Below are 12968 nucleotides of genomic sequence, written 5' to 3' on the forward strand. Positions count from 1 at the left end.
ATACTCGGCGGATTCCGTGTAAAAATGTTTGTAGAGAAACAGCAGACTTTATGTCGTTAGTCGTCTTTATTCTGATAAATTCACATGAAAACAACTCGTCAACGTACATTCATAGTTCATGCAGAGCCTCTTTGGTCGGTGGGGACAGTCGCCTTAATCTTCCTGCTCTTTGTAAATGTTTGTGGAAAACAAAAAATAAAAGACAGTTATTTTTGGAAACAAATCTGAAGCTTCCTGCGTCTTCAGAAAAACAGCTGATCGTGTTATTTTTCTTAAAACGTTTTTTCTGGGATTGTTACGATCAAAAATGTTTCATTTGGAGAAAGATAAAAAAAATATATATATATTTGATGAAATTTGTGGAGTTTTTTTTACCGCTGTCGCTATGGATACCTGGATAAGATAAGATAGCCTGTGTTTGGAGACAACAGAGCCATCTGGAGACGAAGTGGAGCCGAACAGGAAGATCAGATTTACCTTCAGTTGTGAATATCTGGTCGTTTCCCTTCAGAGTGGAGCATCCAATTCCTAAAGGCTCACAATATACATACATACATACATAATGATGATTAACAATGTTGCCCTGAGGGGGCGTATATGATGAAAACAGAAGAGGACCTACAATACTTCCTTGAGGAACTCCGTAATCAACATCAACGTCCTAAAAAAAATCGTAAGTAGAAAAAAAACAATTCTTTCATTTCCATTTTTGTGCCAAACGGCCACATCCTAGCACGTAATTATAGATGTACACCATCTCACGACTACGTTCATAAAGCTGCGTGTTGTTTCAGTCTGAGAGAAACGTCTCTACCTGACGGACCTGCGATGTTTCGCTCGTGTCGGACGCCCCGCTCGGTGAGCGAGGAGGCGCTTCAGGAGAGCGGCCTCTTCGTGATGTCCTGCTCCGCCAGGTAGTAGTTCAGGTATCCTCCCAGAGCGCCAACCGCCACCGCCGTCATGTGACTGGAACAGCCATCTGTCGGACAAGAGACGACGGAAACACAGGAAGTAAGAAAAGTTGTGTGGAGGGAAACTGAGGAAAAAGTTTAGAAGAACTGAAAAACAAATGATCAAATACATCAACTTGTATTTTCTGTCATTTTTAACATGCCATCCTGTTGACAAATTTTTAAAAAGGAGCAATTAAACTCCAAAAGCTAAAAAAAAACCTTAGATCCTACATTTCCCATAATGCAACTCTGCAACCTTTTGATGTCACCTGTTGGTTTATGAACTGCACTCCTTAAACCTCCAGTTTGGTATTTCAGCCGTCGCCATCTTGCTAGTATTTGGACGAGCTGGGGCAGAGCTGGCAGTGGATCTGACTGATGTGATTGGCTGACAATGCTACGACCCGTCTACCTGTGGCAGAAACTTGACTGCACCACAGGCCTGTCAATCAAAAAGATGCGCCCCTCAAGAATAAAATATTTTCAGGACGTAATGATGCTGGAATTATTTAAGATAAATAAAAGTCTGTTGGGGACAGATGTTTTTTAGAGCCAGCCCCTGGTGTCCCTCGGTGGTATCGCACTTTAAGGCACTTCCGCATTTTTCTTATTTTTTTTTTAGACCCGGAAGCTTCGTGCACTTTCATATAAACAGTCTATGGTTCTGAAAGTCTTCCTGGTCGTCGTCACGGTTACGTACGGCTGCAGTATTTTTACAGGTGAATAAAACTGAGCAAGCTGAACTTCACGTGTAAAATCTGTGGGAGCGTCGCGGTCACAGTTTCAGTAAAACCTACAATATGAAGCTGGAAACAAAAAAAGGGCCGATTCTGATTCTCAGCAGAGAAAAGCACAAAGTGACCTGGAAGAATCTTCTCCCTCCTCTTCACTCTCCTGTGAGGCTGCAGCTGCTCCAGCAGCTCGTCTCCGATGATCTGAGACATGATGCTTCCTGAGGACACAAGCAGCAGAGGATAAACTCCCCGTTAAAATCTGGATGGTTTTAAATAATTTAACGCGACTGATACTCACTGTCTCTCCCGAAGCAGCCCACTTCCTCGTCCTGCAGCCGGAGGATGTGCTGCAGCCAATCAGCTTTGTGGAAGTCAGAGAAACCAGCCAATCCACAAATGAGGACTGCGGACAGAGAGGAGAGGAGGTCGAGTCGGTCAGGAACAAAATCATTTCTCCGAACAGTTACAGTACAGCTTCTGAATTTAACCTTTGAAGTCGGCTTTTTTTATTCTCTCTGCAGGTTTTTTTTTATTCCATGAATCTTCTAAGAAATGAACTTCAGTGTCTCATAAAAAGAAAGTTTAAGGCAGAAATCTGAATTGAAATCAAGTAAATCGTCAACGACAACCGTGCTAATAAGTACATTTCTGTAGAACCCACAAGGTTTTACCAGGTTTTCATCATTTTTTAGAAACATTAATAATCAACATAAAAAATAAATAAATAACCAAGCAGAAGGAAACTGTTTTTTGTTTTTTTTTAAATATAGAAATTAAAACGATTAATATAGGTGGAGACAAGGCATCATTTTTGTTGCTGTTTTTGGGTGAAAACTTTTTTTGTTTTTGTTTTGTTGTTTTAACGACGACAACAAATATTTGAGTTTTTTAATATTCAGTTCGAGGATTTTTTTTTTTGCTTATTTATGATACAGAAATACATTCCCTTCTCGCTCACTGTTCTCAATGAAGATGTCGACCGTCTGCTCGGTCAGTCCGTCTCTGATGATGTCCTGGTTGGTCTTCATCATGTTGGAGCAGAAGATCTTCTGGTAGTTGTCCTCCGTCATGTTGGCTCGGGACGCTCGCGTGTCGCCTTTCAGCAGGTTGGTGCAACCTCTCTGAAACACAAACCGGTCGGATGAGGATCTCTGATGAAGTTTAGGTCACTCTCTTCACGCTAAAGAACAGAAATCTTTTGATGAACCGACGGCGTTCCTCAGGGATCCGTCCTCGGTCCTCTGCCGTTTCTCTATTTATGACGACGTCTATTCGTTGGCGTGCAGGTGACACTCGGACGTACGTCGGCCGTTCAGCTCACCATTTTTCCGATCATGAAGTAGAGCAGCTGGTGGGACAGGGAGTAGTGCGGACAACCGAAGCGGGTCATGGTGTCCCGGCAGGGCTTGGTGACGATGCAGGGCGTCCCGTTCATCTTCCTGTCCACACAGACAGACACACATGACTCCCGCAGGCGAGTTTCTAAATCTGATTATTTCACTTAACAGCTAAAAATCAACCTGAAAAAGAACATGGTGTAATTATTATTATTATTATTTTTTTTTTTAGCCCTGAGTATCATCCGAGGATCCTGACGGCTGCATGCTTCATCCACGTGAAGGCGGAGCCTGACAGGTAAAACCGAGGGTAAAAAAACAAGAGAAGCGATGGTGCGTGTTCGTACCAGGTTCCCAGCAGTAAGGTCAGACATTTGTCGCTGAGCTGCTCGTCGTAGCACTCGGTGGTCATGGTGGAGGGATACACCAGGCTCGCGTCGGTGGAGCACCAGTTCTGAGGAATCAGCCAGAAACTCCACGACAGCAGCGGCTCGAACTCTGAAGGTTCAGATTGGCAGGAAGTCAGAACTGGACATTGATTTTTAGTGGTAAGAGGTCAAAGGTCACCGTGACCCCACATCTGTCTGGTCTATTTGTCCTGCTCTCGTGAACGTGTTATGTCAGGGACCGTCTTGTGGGACATTTTTAAAACGTTCACTTGGACTCAAGATTGAACTGATGAGAATTTGGTGGTCAGAGGTCAAAGGTCACGGTCACTGTGACCTCAAATCTCTCCCATTCTTGGGAATGAGACACCTCAAGAATGTTAAAATGGAATTTCTTCAAATTTGGCACAAACGTTCACTTTGACTCAACAATAAATGTATTAGATTTTGGTGGCCAAAGGTCAAAGGTCAAGCTCACTGCGACTTCACATCTGTCCCATTCTTGTGAGCGTCGGTCTCAAAAGTTTCTACGGTATCGGCAAAATGTTCAAGAAGGGACGTTGACTCTGAACCCAGTACTTTTTATTCTGGTCTTGCGAAGTTCAAAGATTACTTTCTGGGAAATGAAGTCTGTAAAAAGTCTCACCTCTGTAGTATTTGGGGTCGTTCTGTTTCAGGGCGGCGACGGCCTTGTCGAGGTTTTGGTCGAGACGTTTGACGAGAGCGACGGCGGAGGTTCTCTGAGCCCAGCTGACTGGGTCGGTGTGAGGCCACGTCCGAACCGCTTCCTTCAGTTCAGCTGAGACGCAAAAACAAAACGACACAAAACACAACCAGTCAGTCCGTCGGTAAAATCAGGGTTCAGTCCTTTGTGCCGATCAGACAAAATCCAGCCGCATGATTTTACTCCCAGCAGTTTGTGAGCTTTTATTTACAAGTTCACAGGTTTTCAAGACAAAACTTCAAGTTTTTTTTAACTGTTTAAACAACAAACTGATGAAAATACTGGGGGCAGCATGCTTCTTCCTGTTGGCATGGTAACGAAGAGCTCCCTCTCCCACATACGTCGTCGTTTTGTGAGCCGAAGCGCTTTTGCTGCATGTTTGCTTTCGTTAGCAGCTACAAGAAAAATAAAAAAGAACATGTTGACTGAAGTGATTGTTGACGAGTGGGAAGGAGATAAACCCACTCAGGAAACAAGCCAGCCCCTAGTGGTCCTAAGTGGTATCGCAGTTTAAGGCATTTCCACATCTGCTTCACTTCTCAGACCCAGAAGCTACGTCCACTTTTATATACAGTCTGTGGTTATTAAGACTATTTGATGGAAAGGAAAGATTTGTTTCTTCCTCTCGTTTGCATTGTGGCTCCGGAAAGTCTCAGGCCCCGAAAAGTTTCCTTTGTTTTCTGTCTTCTTTGCAAGTGATTCTTTCCGAATCTAATTGACGATGATCTTGTGACCTACAACCAACTCTGTGTTATCATACAAAAGCAGGTACAAAGGGAACGGGGGTGACGGTCTACTGTTTGTCCCACTGTATAAAAGCTGACCTATGGAGGAGGGAAGGCCCTTCTTTCCTGGACACGTCTCTTTGAGGGTGCATGTAGTTGCTCCTTCTTGTAAGAATAAATGTCCGATGTGTTTGATTTTGAACCAAACCTCTTAAGTAATTTTTCCAACACTATTACATCTTAAAACTCTCTCTAGAATACGCCTTTAACTTAGTTGGAAACACGTTTAGTGCAAATTATAACAAGCTACCTAATAAAAGTTTACCTGCCTTGTTTAAAACTCTCAACACTTGGTGTATTAACAGCTGACATTTCTGTTATAAGTCACTGATTTATTGTTTGTTGGAACCAAATAACTTCTTGAAAGAAAGTTCACGGGACAAGTGTAGTTTGCAAACTAAAAAAAGTTTGTTTCCCTTTTTGTTTTTAGGCTTAAAACCAGGTTTTAATAAATTAAAACTTCAGTATACATCTTTTCTGTCAACAATATTTTGTTTTACTATTAATTAGTTAAGCCTTATTGTTATTTATTTGTTTCTATTTGTATATTATGTTTTATATTTGTATGTAAAACCTTCATTTAAATAAAATTTCACAAAGTAATTTGTCGCCCAGAAACGAGTAAATAAATCCACTTCATTACTTTCAGATCTGCTTTTCCTTCAGTAAATTCTGAAGCAACAAAAACAAACAGAACCCCCCCCCCCCCCAAAAAAAAAAAAAAAAACCACAAAAAAACATGCAGATATTTTCCAGATGTTTTTCCCTGCAGCTGTTTCCAGAGAGGAGCTGCTGACCTACCCTGCAGCATGACGAACCCCACCACCCCGTCCAGGTTGATGTGCTCGTGCTGCTGCTCCAGGAAGGACGCCCCGCGGGAGAGGCTGCTCAGGACGTCATCGATCACCTCCGCCTGCGACCCGCACACTGCGGCAAACAGAGCCAGCGCCGCGGCCAGCTGGAGCCTCGCTGCCCGCATGATCCCGCTCGGACTATCCCGGTCTGCGGGCTCCGGGGCAGACAGATGTAAGAGGAGCCGAGAGGACGGCCTGCCTCTCCTTGAACAGGGGGAGGAAAGTGAGGAGGACGGGGGGAGGGAACGGCCGTGACGTCAGCGGGACTAACACTACGAAATATAGTCAAATATATTTTATTTAGATTTTTTTTTTGAGAAGGATAATTTGCACATTTGTACACAGCAGCATCCCCTCAAACCTCACATCAAGACATGAACTTTTCCTCAAAGTTTTTAAAGATTTAAAATGATGCACTTTGAGCCCAATTTATTTATTGTCTTGCTGCTTTTAAAATAGAATTGAACACAATTAAAAAAAAATACTTACTAATAAATCCGTTTGTGGCAGAGCAGTTGCAAAGTACGGAAGACCAAAGATGTTGAGAAAATAGTTCATATTAAGTGACTTAATTGGACAATAAAAGTGGATTAATAAAATATTTTCACAAATGAATTCATGAATCAAAGTAGATAACCTAGTCAATAAAGAAATACACAGAAAATTACATCGTTGACAGAAAAATGATATTTAAATGGGAAATTGAACAATTGCATCAATAAGTGAAACAGCTTAAAAATATTTCAATATAAGATTAGCGATTTGAAAATGAAGCTTTAGAAAAGAGAAATTCTCTTTATCCACTTCATTTTTCCGCTGTTGTCTATTTTTAAGGGATGAAATCATTAATTTAAATTATTTCAATGACCCCTGTTTTAAATATACAAATTTAAATGAAAGAAATGTACTGAATGTTATTTCCTGCAACGTATAGTGTACTGCATATAGTGTAAAGTTTAATCTGACCAAAACTGTCTATTCATATAAATTAGTTGTCAATTATCAGATCAGATGTGTGGACTTCTTCATGTTTTCCACTGACTCGTTGATTATTTATAATTTGTTTCGTCTTTAACTACAGTGTTGTAACTTTTAAAAAGTCTGAAGTCATACGAAAAAATAAATAAGTTTACAGGGATAAAAAGGCTGTTCTTAATTTTTAAGGTTTTTAATTAACATGGCTGTGAAAGCGTGTGTCAACAAAATGTTTATAAATAGAGGAAAAAACTGAATTAAATGGTCCCGCAAATAGTTACTAGATGGATATAATCCATGAAATAATTGAAAGGAAATCTCTTTTATTTGATTGTGTATTTTGAGGATTTCTCGCTTTGCCCATAAACGAGGCGTTAAAGTCTGGGGCCCTTTAAATCCGAAGCCCCGCCCCTTTCACGGAGCCGCGTCATCACAAATCTCAAACAAACATGGCGACGCTGTGCACCTGCACGGCTTTCCTGTCCGTTTTGGGGCCCGTTTCAGCGCTTTTAGCGGCGGATTACTGGACCGACTCGGACCTAACGTGTCCGGTTGCGTCTCTGGCTGCCGTCGCCGGGCTGCTGCTGCTCTGCTGGCGGCGGCTGCGGCGACGGGACGGCGGGACCGACCGGCGGGTGTGCGTGCTGGTGTTGGGGGACATCGGTCGCAGTCCCCGGATGCAGTATCACGCCTTGTCCCTCAGCAGACACGGATACCGGGTCACGGTCGTCGGGTTTTTAGGTGAGACGTCATTTAGTAACGTGTTTGCGTCACATCGGTCAGCCCCTGAACGCATCACCTGCTGCCGTCAGTGGATCTCAACGTGATCAATTCAACTTCATATAAAGTTCAATTAAAGTGTATAAAGTGGAAGGAAGAGAAGTTACTGAGATTATGGATCAAAATATACAAATAATGGACTTTGAGACGTTTGTTGGAACATTGAAACTGTTTGAACTGAATAAACTGTTATTGTTGAAAAGTTGATGAAATAAGCATTAAGATGCTCAAACCAACACAAAGATGATGCAAACTGACAAAAAAAATACTTAAAATGCCCACAAAGAAATGCAGAAACACAAATATATAAAATATGATCTCAGTTACGCTCAAAATGATGAGAAAAAGATGCCAAATAACTACAAAGAAATAAAGAATTACTAGTAAACTAAATTAGACTTAAAACAGAAGCTCCACCGAGATGCTGAAAGATGCTAAATAACTACAACCAAACAATAAAATAAATTCATTTGATCATAACACACACAAAAAAATGAAGAGGCCTTCAAAATAAAAGTCCATAAAATGTTTCCTCTGGATGTGTTTCAGACTCTAAACCTCATCAAGACGTGCTGAGTGAGGAGAACATCCACATCCTGCCCGTTACGGAGGTGAAAGGTGTTCGAGGTAACTGAATCTGCGATTTAACAAAAATAAAAACAAACTCCTCGGACGTACCGATGATGACGTCCTCGTTCACGCATGCTCTTGTCCTCCAGCGGGACCCCGAGTCGTGACGTACGTGACGAAGGTGGCGGTCCAGTCGCTGCAGCTCCTCCGTGTGCTGCTGACCACGGAGCTCCAGTCTCACATCCTCATGCAGGTTTTGTTACGTCGTCATTATTTGGGATTCAGAGGTTGTTGTTGTTGTTTTTTCCATCACAACATTAGAGTAAGTTATTATTTTTCTCAATGAAGCTTTTATTTGTTTTAAATTCAGAAGGAAACAGGTGAGAAGGCGTCACAAAATTTCAACCAATGAAAGACTGATAATAGTTTGTATTTTTTTTTTCAAATTAAAAGACAGAAATGTTTCTTCTGCTGAACCCCAAAACGACCCGAACGAATCACCAGCGTTTTCCACATTTTGCCATTTCTGCTGACTTGTTTTCCGAAGTATCGTAACGTGCCCTTCAAAATAAAAGCACATCCTCCAACTACTTTTGTCCTCACGCCTTCCCTTAAATTAAATTACCACCTCTGTATGAAGCTGCTTTCATAGTTTGTCGCTCTCAGCTGGTCCCTCAGTTAACGTCTGTTTTTTTCCCAGAATCCTCCTGGGCTGCCCGGGATCGCCGTGGCCTGGCTGGTGTGCGTCCTGCGCGGCAGCAGATTCGTCATCGACTGGCACAACTACGGCTACACCGTCATGGCGCTGAGCCTCGGCGCGACGCACCCCGTCGTCCGGCTGGCCAAGTGGTCGGTTCAGATCCGTTAACGATGGCTTGATCGCTCGGGACCGATGGAACTGATCAACTCGGCTGTTTTTATTCCCGTCTCCCAGGTACGAACACTTCTTCGGACCTCTGGCCGCCCACAACCTGTGCGTTACCGAGGCGATGAGGAATGACCTGCAGAACAACTGGGGCATCAAGTAGGATTTTCTTTTCACTTTCACTGCGTTGTTTGTCTTTATATTTTTTTGCCGGCCAAAGACGTCCCGCGGAGAAATTCAGACACTTTAGCACCCAAAATCTTACAGTTAAGAACCACGACTTAGAAACCGGCCAATCAGAATACAGCAGGAAGTGACTCGTGACGTGTTTGAATAAAGTTCAGGAAGAAAAGACACAAAACAAAACAAAGCAGATAAAAAAAAAGTTAAAGCGGTATATCGCGTTAATATGGAACAGTGAAAGCCCGACTGCTCTTTAGCGCCCTCTGATGGCAGTTTTTTAAAATGCCAATGAGGTCTTCGGGGTCAGTCGGTCAGTTAGGTTGCCGTGGCAACACCTGTGTTTCCCTATGTAGTTTTTCTTCTCCGCTCTTTGGCTGTAAAAAGAGAGTTGAATCCTGCGGAGACGGTTTAACGGCCGATTGAAGCAGCGTGAAAACAACCGAATGAACGCCGACGCCGCTTTGACCTCCGCAGGGCGACGACTCTGTACGACCGTCCCGCCGCCGTCTTCGGAGAAACGCCGCTGACGCTGCGGCACGAACTCTTCGTGAGGCTGGGAGAGACTCATCCTCAGTTCCAACATGGAGGGTGAGTCTGAAACATGAAACCATTCGATCTGTGAAAGTCACCGACCGTCCTGTAAAAAGAAATAACGTCCGTTTCAACATTTTTATTTCTGTAGTCACAATATTCAACTATTTCATTCGGTTTCGTGAGCATTTTGTATTTATTTATTTTTCCCAGGTCGTGTTCATGTTTTGAGTCTTTTTTTTGTTTTTGAATATAAAAGTGCTCACGTTGATTTTTTGGGGGGATTTTTTTTTATGGCTGAATTAAACCAAATCGGACCCCTGAAGTGCTCGTGCTGCCTTCACTGACCTGTCTCGTGTCTTCAGTTCTGGGGATCCGGAGGCGGAGACGAGCGTCTTCTCCGCTCGCGACCCGGCCGACGGCTCGGTGGCGCTGAGGGCGGAGCGACCGGCGCTGCTGCTCAGCAGCACCAGCTGGACCGGTGAGAGGAAGTGACGTCGCTCCCATAAACTCAGCAAAATATAGAAAGTTAGGATACAACTTCCAGCGTGTTTGTTGCTGCTCCGACGCACAAAATAATACAAGTTTATTTACTGGCAGGATTTATAGAATATTTACTGCTGAGCAGGACAAGTTCATTTTTATATTTTACATGAAACATTAAAGACAGAATAGAGAAGCAACACGTTGAAATTAAAAAGCTGTTCATGCCGCAGTGTAAGAAATGAAGGAAGTAGCTGTTTTTAATCCAGCTGTTTTTAATCCAGCTGTTTTCATCTTCTCTCCTTAGAGGACGAAGACTTCTCCATCCTGCTGACGGCTCTACAAGGTGCGACATGTTTCCCCTCTGAAAATACATTTAAAGTAAATAAATAGATGAATAAAAATGAAAGTTGTTCTCCTGTTTGTTCTCCAGAGTACGAAGGCTTCGTTGAAGCCGGAGCTTCGTTACCGTCTCTGCTCTGCGTCATCACAGGTGATCGATCGTCCACATGCTTGCATTCAAACTGCACGTTACTTCATCCAGATTCACTAAAAACAACAAAAAAAACAAATCAGAGGAAACAAATCGTTGTGATTTAAAGTTTGTGAAACATTAAGTTTCTGTATTTGTGCACAAATGTGACGTAAAACATCATCAGATATGTTTAAAAAAAAAAGAATGATTATTACTGTATTTTATTACTAATAGTTTGAGGTTTACTTCTCTCTGTGTGTGTGTGTGTGTGTGTGTGTGTGTGTGTGTGTGTGTGTGTGTGTGTGTGTGTGTGTGTGTGTGTGTGCAGGTAAAGGTCCTCAGAAGGAACACTACAGGAAGCTGATCGACTCTCTGCGTCTGCAGCACGTGAAGATCTGCACCCCCTGGCTGGAGGCGGAGGACTACCCCGTCTTATTAGGTATTTATTCAACTTTATTTAACTCACTGAAGGAGGACGGAGGCGACAACAAGTGGAGACAAAGTATGTGTCGGTGAAACACGGCGACTCAGGTTTCCTCCTTCTTTATTTACACTCCGTCGGCTTCCAATAAAACAACAAACCAGGTGATGAAGGACGAAAGACTCAAAGATCGGAAGGTTTCAAAGCGTTAATTATCAGCTAATGTTTGAGGAACGTTTACAGGAAATCATCTGGAAAAATAAAATGTAAAATAAAGAATTAGTGAGTAAACTTTGATACCTTTGCAACAAGACAAACAATAATAATACAACTTTACAAAACAACTAAATACCATCATGACAAAACAAAATGCATCTTTCAGTGTTAAATGTAACTTTAATACATTCAAATGTGCAAAATATCGAGACGCAACAAGTTAAACATTCTCACAGCTTGTTTGTTTGTTTGTTTGTTTCCTTCAGGCTCTGCAGACCTCGGCGTTTGTCTCCACATGTCGTCCAGCGGTCTCGATCTGCCCATGAAGGTGGTGGACATGTTCGGCTGCTGCCTGCCCGTCTGTGCCGTCCACTTCAGCTGGTGAGACACAAACAAACAAACAAAAAACCAAACAAATAACAAACAGCTGACGTCTCTACACGGCTGATGGAGACTCAATCTGCGGTGTTTCATTAAAGGAAAAGTCCACAGTTTTTCAAGTCGATTATATCTGACAGTCAAATGTGTAATTCTTTGAATTTAAGAACTTTTAACGAAGAAAAAAAAAAATCTGTTTAAAACAAAAAACTGATGAAAATATTTCTTAAATGGAACAAAATGAAGGGAAATGATTTAAAAAGGGAATTTTGAGAAAATTGTGCTGAAACTCTAGAGTCCAAATACTCTCAATCGGGACTTTCAACTATCACGCTGCCGTTAACGGTTTCTTTCTGTTTCTATAATAAAGTCGAATAAACTTGTGTTGTTTTTTTTCTCCTCAGTTTACACGAGCTGGTGAAACACGAGGAGAACGGTTTGATCTTCAGAGACTCGGCCGAGCTCGCCGAGCAGCTGAAGGTGAGACGGACGCCTGGAAACGTTGTTCTGAAAACCAAAAATACATCTTTCATGATATGAAACATCATTTCTGCCAACAGTCTGATCTGAAATGAGTTAACTTTTAGTCCAACATGTTGATAACGTCTTCTACTAACGGCTAAAATAAAACATGTTGAATAATGGATTCATAATTAAATGATCTGAGTGTAAATGTCGTCCATTGTTTTTGTTATGTTTTATTGTATTTTATTTATTGTTTTGTTTTAATGAATATGGCTGAATTAGCTTGATTATTATCACATATTTTGGAAGGGAAGTTGAGTACTTATTAAAGCTTTTATTTAAAGTTATCAGGTAAATCTACATGTCGGCAGATGAGAGGTTTTTTTTTATTGTTTTTTTTTTTTAAATACTTAAAAACTAAATTATTAAAGTGTGTTTTGCAAAGTATTTTGACCAGTTACCACACCCACCGTGAGGTCCCGCCTACTGCCCCGCCCAAATGTGAGGCCACACCCCTTAAATTTAACGTAGACCAGTTGCCAACATCTGGACTGGCGTGAAAGCTGATTGATTTAAAAACGGCTAGCTGTCGAAACTGTTTGCGATCTATGCTGCAACCAGCCACTAGGGGGTGATGGAGATATCACGTCATCCGTTTTTATTTGCTGTCTGTGTTTTAAGACCTTTTATGAACCTTCTCTGTTTGAACTTCTTTTTGAAACACTAACGTCGATGTCCTGTTTTGTTTCCAGTCTCTCCTGTCAGAGTTTCCCCGGTCGGACGGCAGACTGGCTGCGTTCAGGAGGAACCTCCGCACCAGCAGGGGGCAGCGCTGGAACGACAACTGGGACCA

At 42.2% G+C, this 12968-nt stretch overlaps 2 protein-coding genes and 1 long non-coding RNA gene across 3 annotated transcripts in view; 1 reads left to right on the top strand and 2 right to left on the bottom strand.

The window, feature by feature from the left end:
• Nucleotides 1-51: 51 nt before the first annotated feature.
• On the bottom strand, nt 52-5981 carry cunh16orf89 (chromosome unknown C16orf89 homolog). The gene is made up of 8 exons (XM_069717499.1): nt 5721-5981; nt 4057-4209; nt 3372-3522; nt 3009-3126; nt 2646-2808; nt 1986-2090; nt 1816-1905; nt 52-979 (listed from the first exon to the last, which is right to left on the bottom strand). The coding sequence occupies exons 1-8, from the start codon at nt 5896-5898 to the stop codon at nt 876-878; spliced, it is 1062 nt and encodes a 353-aa protein (XP_069573600.1). The 5' UTR covers nt 5899-5981; the 3' UTR covers nt 52-875.
• A 1183-nt stretch (nt 5982-7164) lies between these two features.
• alg1 (ALG1 chitobiosyldiphosphodolichol beta-mannosyltransferase) overlaps nt 7165-12968 on the top strand; it is a 6293-nt gene continuing 489 nt past the window's right edge. The window contains exons 1-13 of the mRNA XM_069717522.1: nt 7165-7489; nt 8078-8155; nt 8248-8351; nt 8799-8947; nt 9033-9122; nt 9621-9734; nt 10043-10158; nt 10468-10506; nt 10594-10653; nt 10964-11074; nt 11539-11653; nt 12055-12130; nt 12868-12968. The exon at nt 12868-12968 is cut by the window's right edge and continues 489 nt beyond it. Coding sequence (XP_069573623.1) covers nt 7198-7489; nt 8078-8155; nt 8248-8351; nt 8799-8947; nt 9033-9122; nt 9621-9734; nt 10043-10158; nt 10468-10506; nt 10594-10653; nt 10964-11074; nt 11539-11653; nt 12055-12130; nt 12868-12968 — 1445 coding nt within the window. The 5' untranslated portion in view covers nt 7165-7197. The remainder of the gene's footprint in view (nt 7490-8077; nt 8156-8247; nt 8352-8798; nt 8948-9032; nt 9123-9620; nt 9735-10042; nt 10159-10467; nt 10507-10593; nt 10654-10963; nt 11075-11538; nt 11654-12054; nt 12131-12867) is intronic.
• Nucleotides 9706-11459, bottom strand: LOC138632176 (uncharacterized). Its single transcript, XR_011311795.1, has 3 exons — nt 11102-11459; nt 10026-10709; nt 9706-9783 (listed from the first exon to the last, which is right to left on the bottom strand). It is a non-coding gene; the product is annotated as an uncharacterized lncRNA (long non-coding RNA).

The sequence above is a fragment of the Brachyistius frenatus genome, unplaced genomic scaffold (genome assembly GCF_029030835.1).
Source record: "Brachyistius frenatus isolate BFR_SWC_R1_liver_20210118 unplaced genomic scaffold, ASM2903083v1 Contig_176, whole genome shotgun sequence".
NCBI classification, from domain to species: Eukaryota; Metazoa; Chordata; class Actinopteri; family Embiotocidae; genus Brachyistius; species Brachyistius frenatus.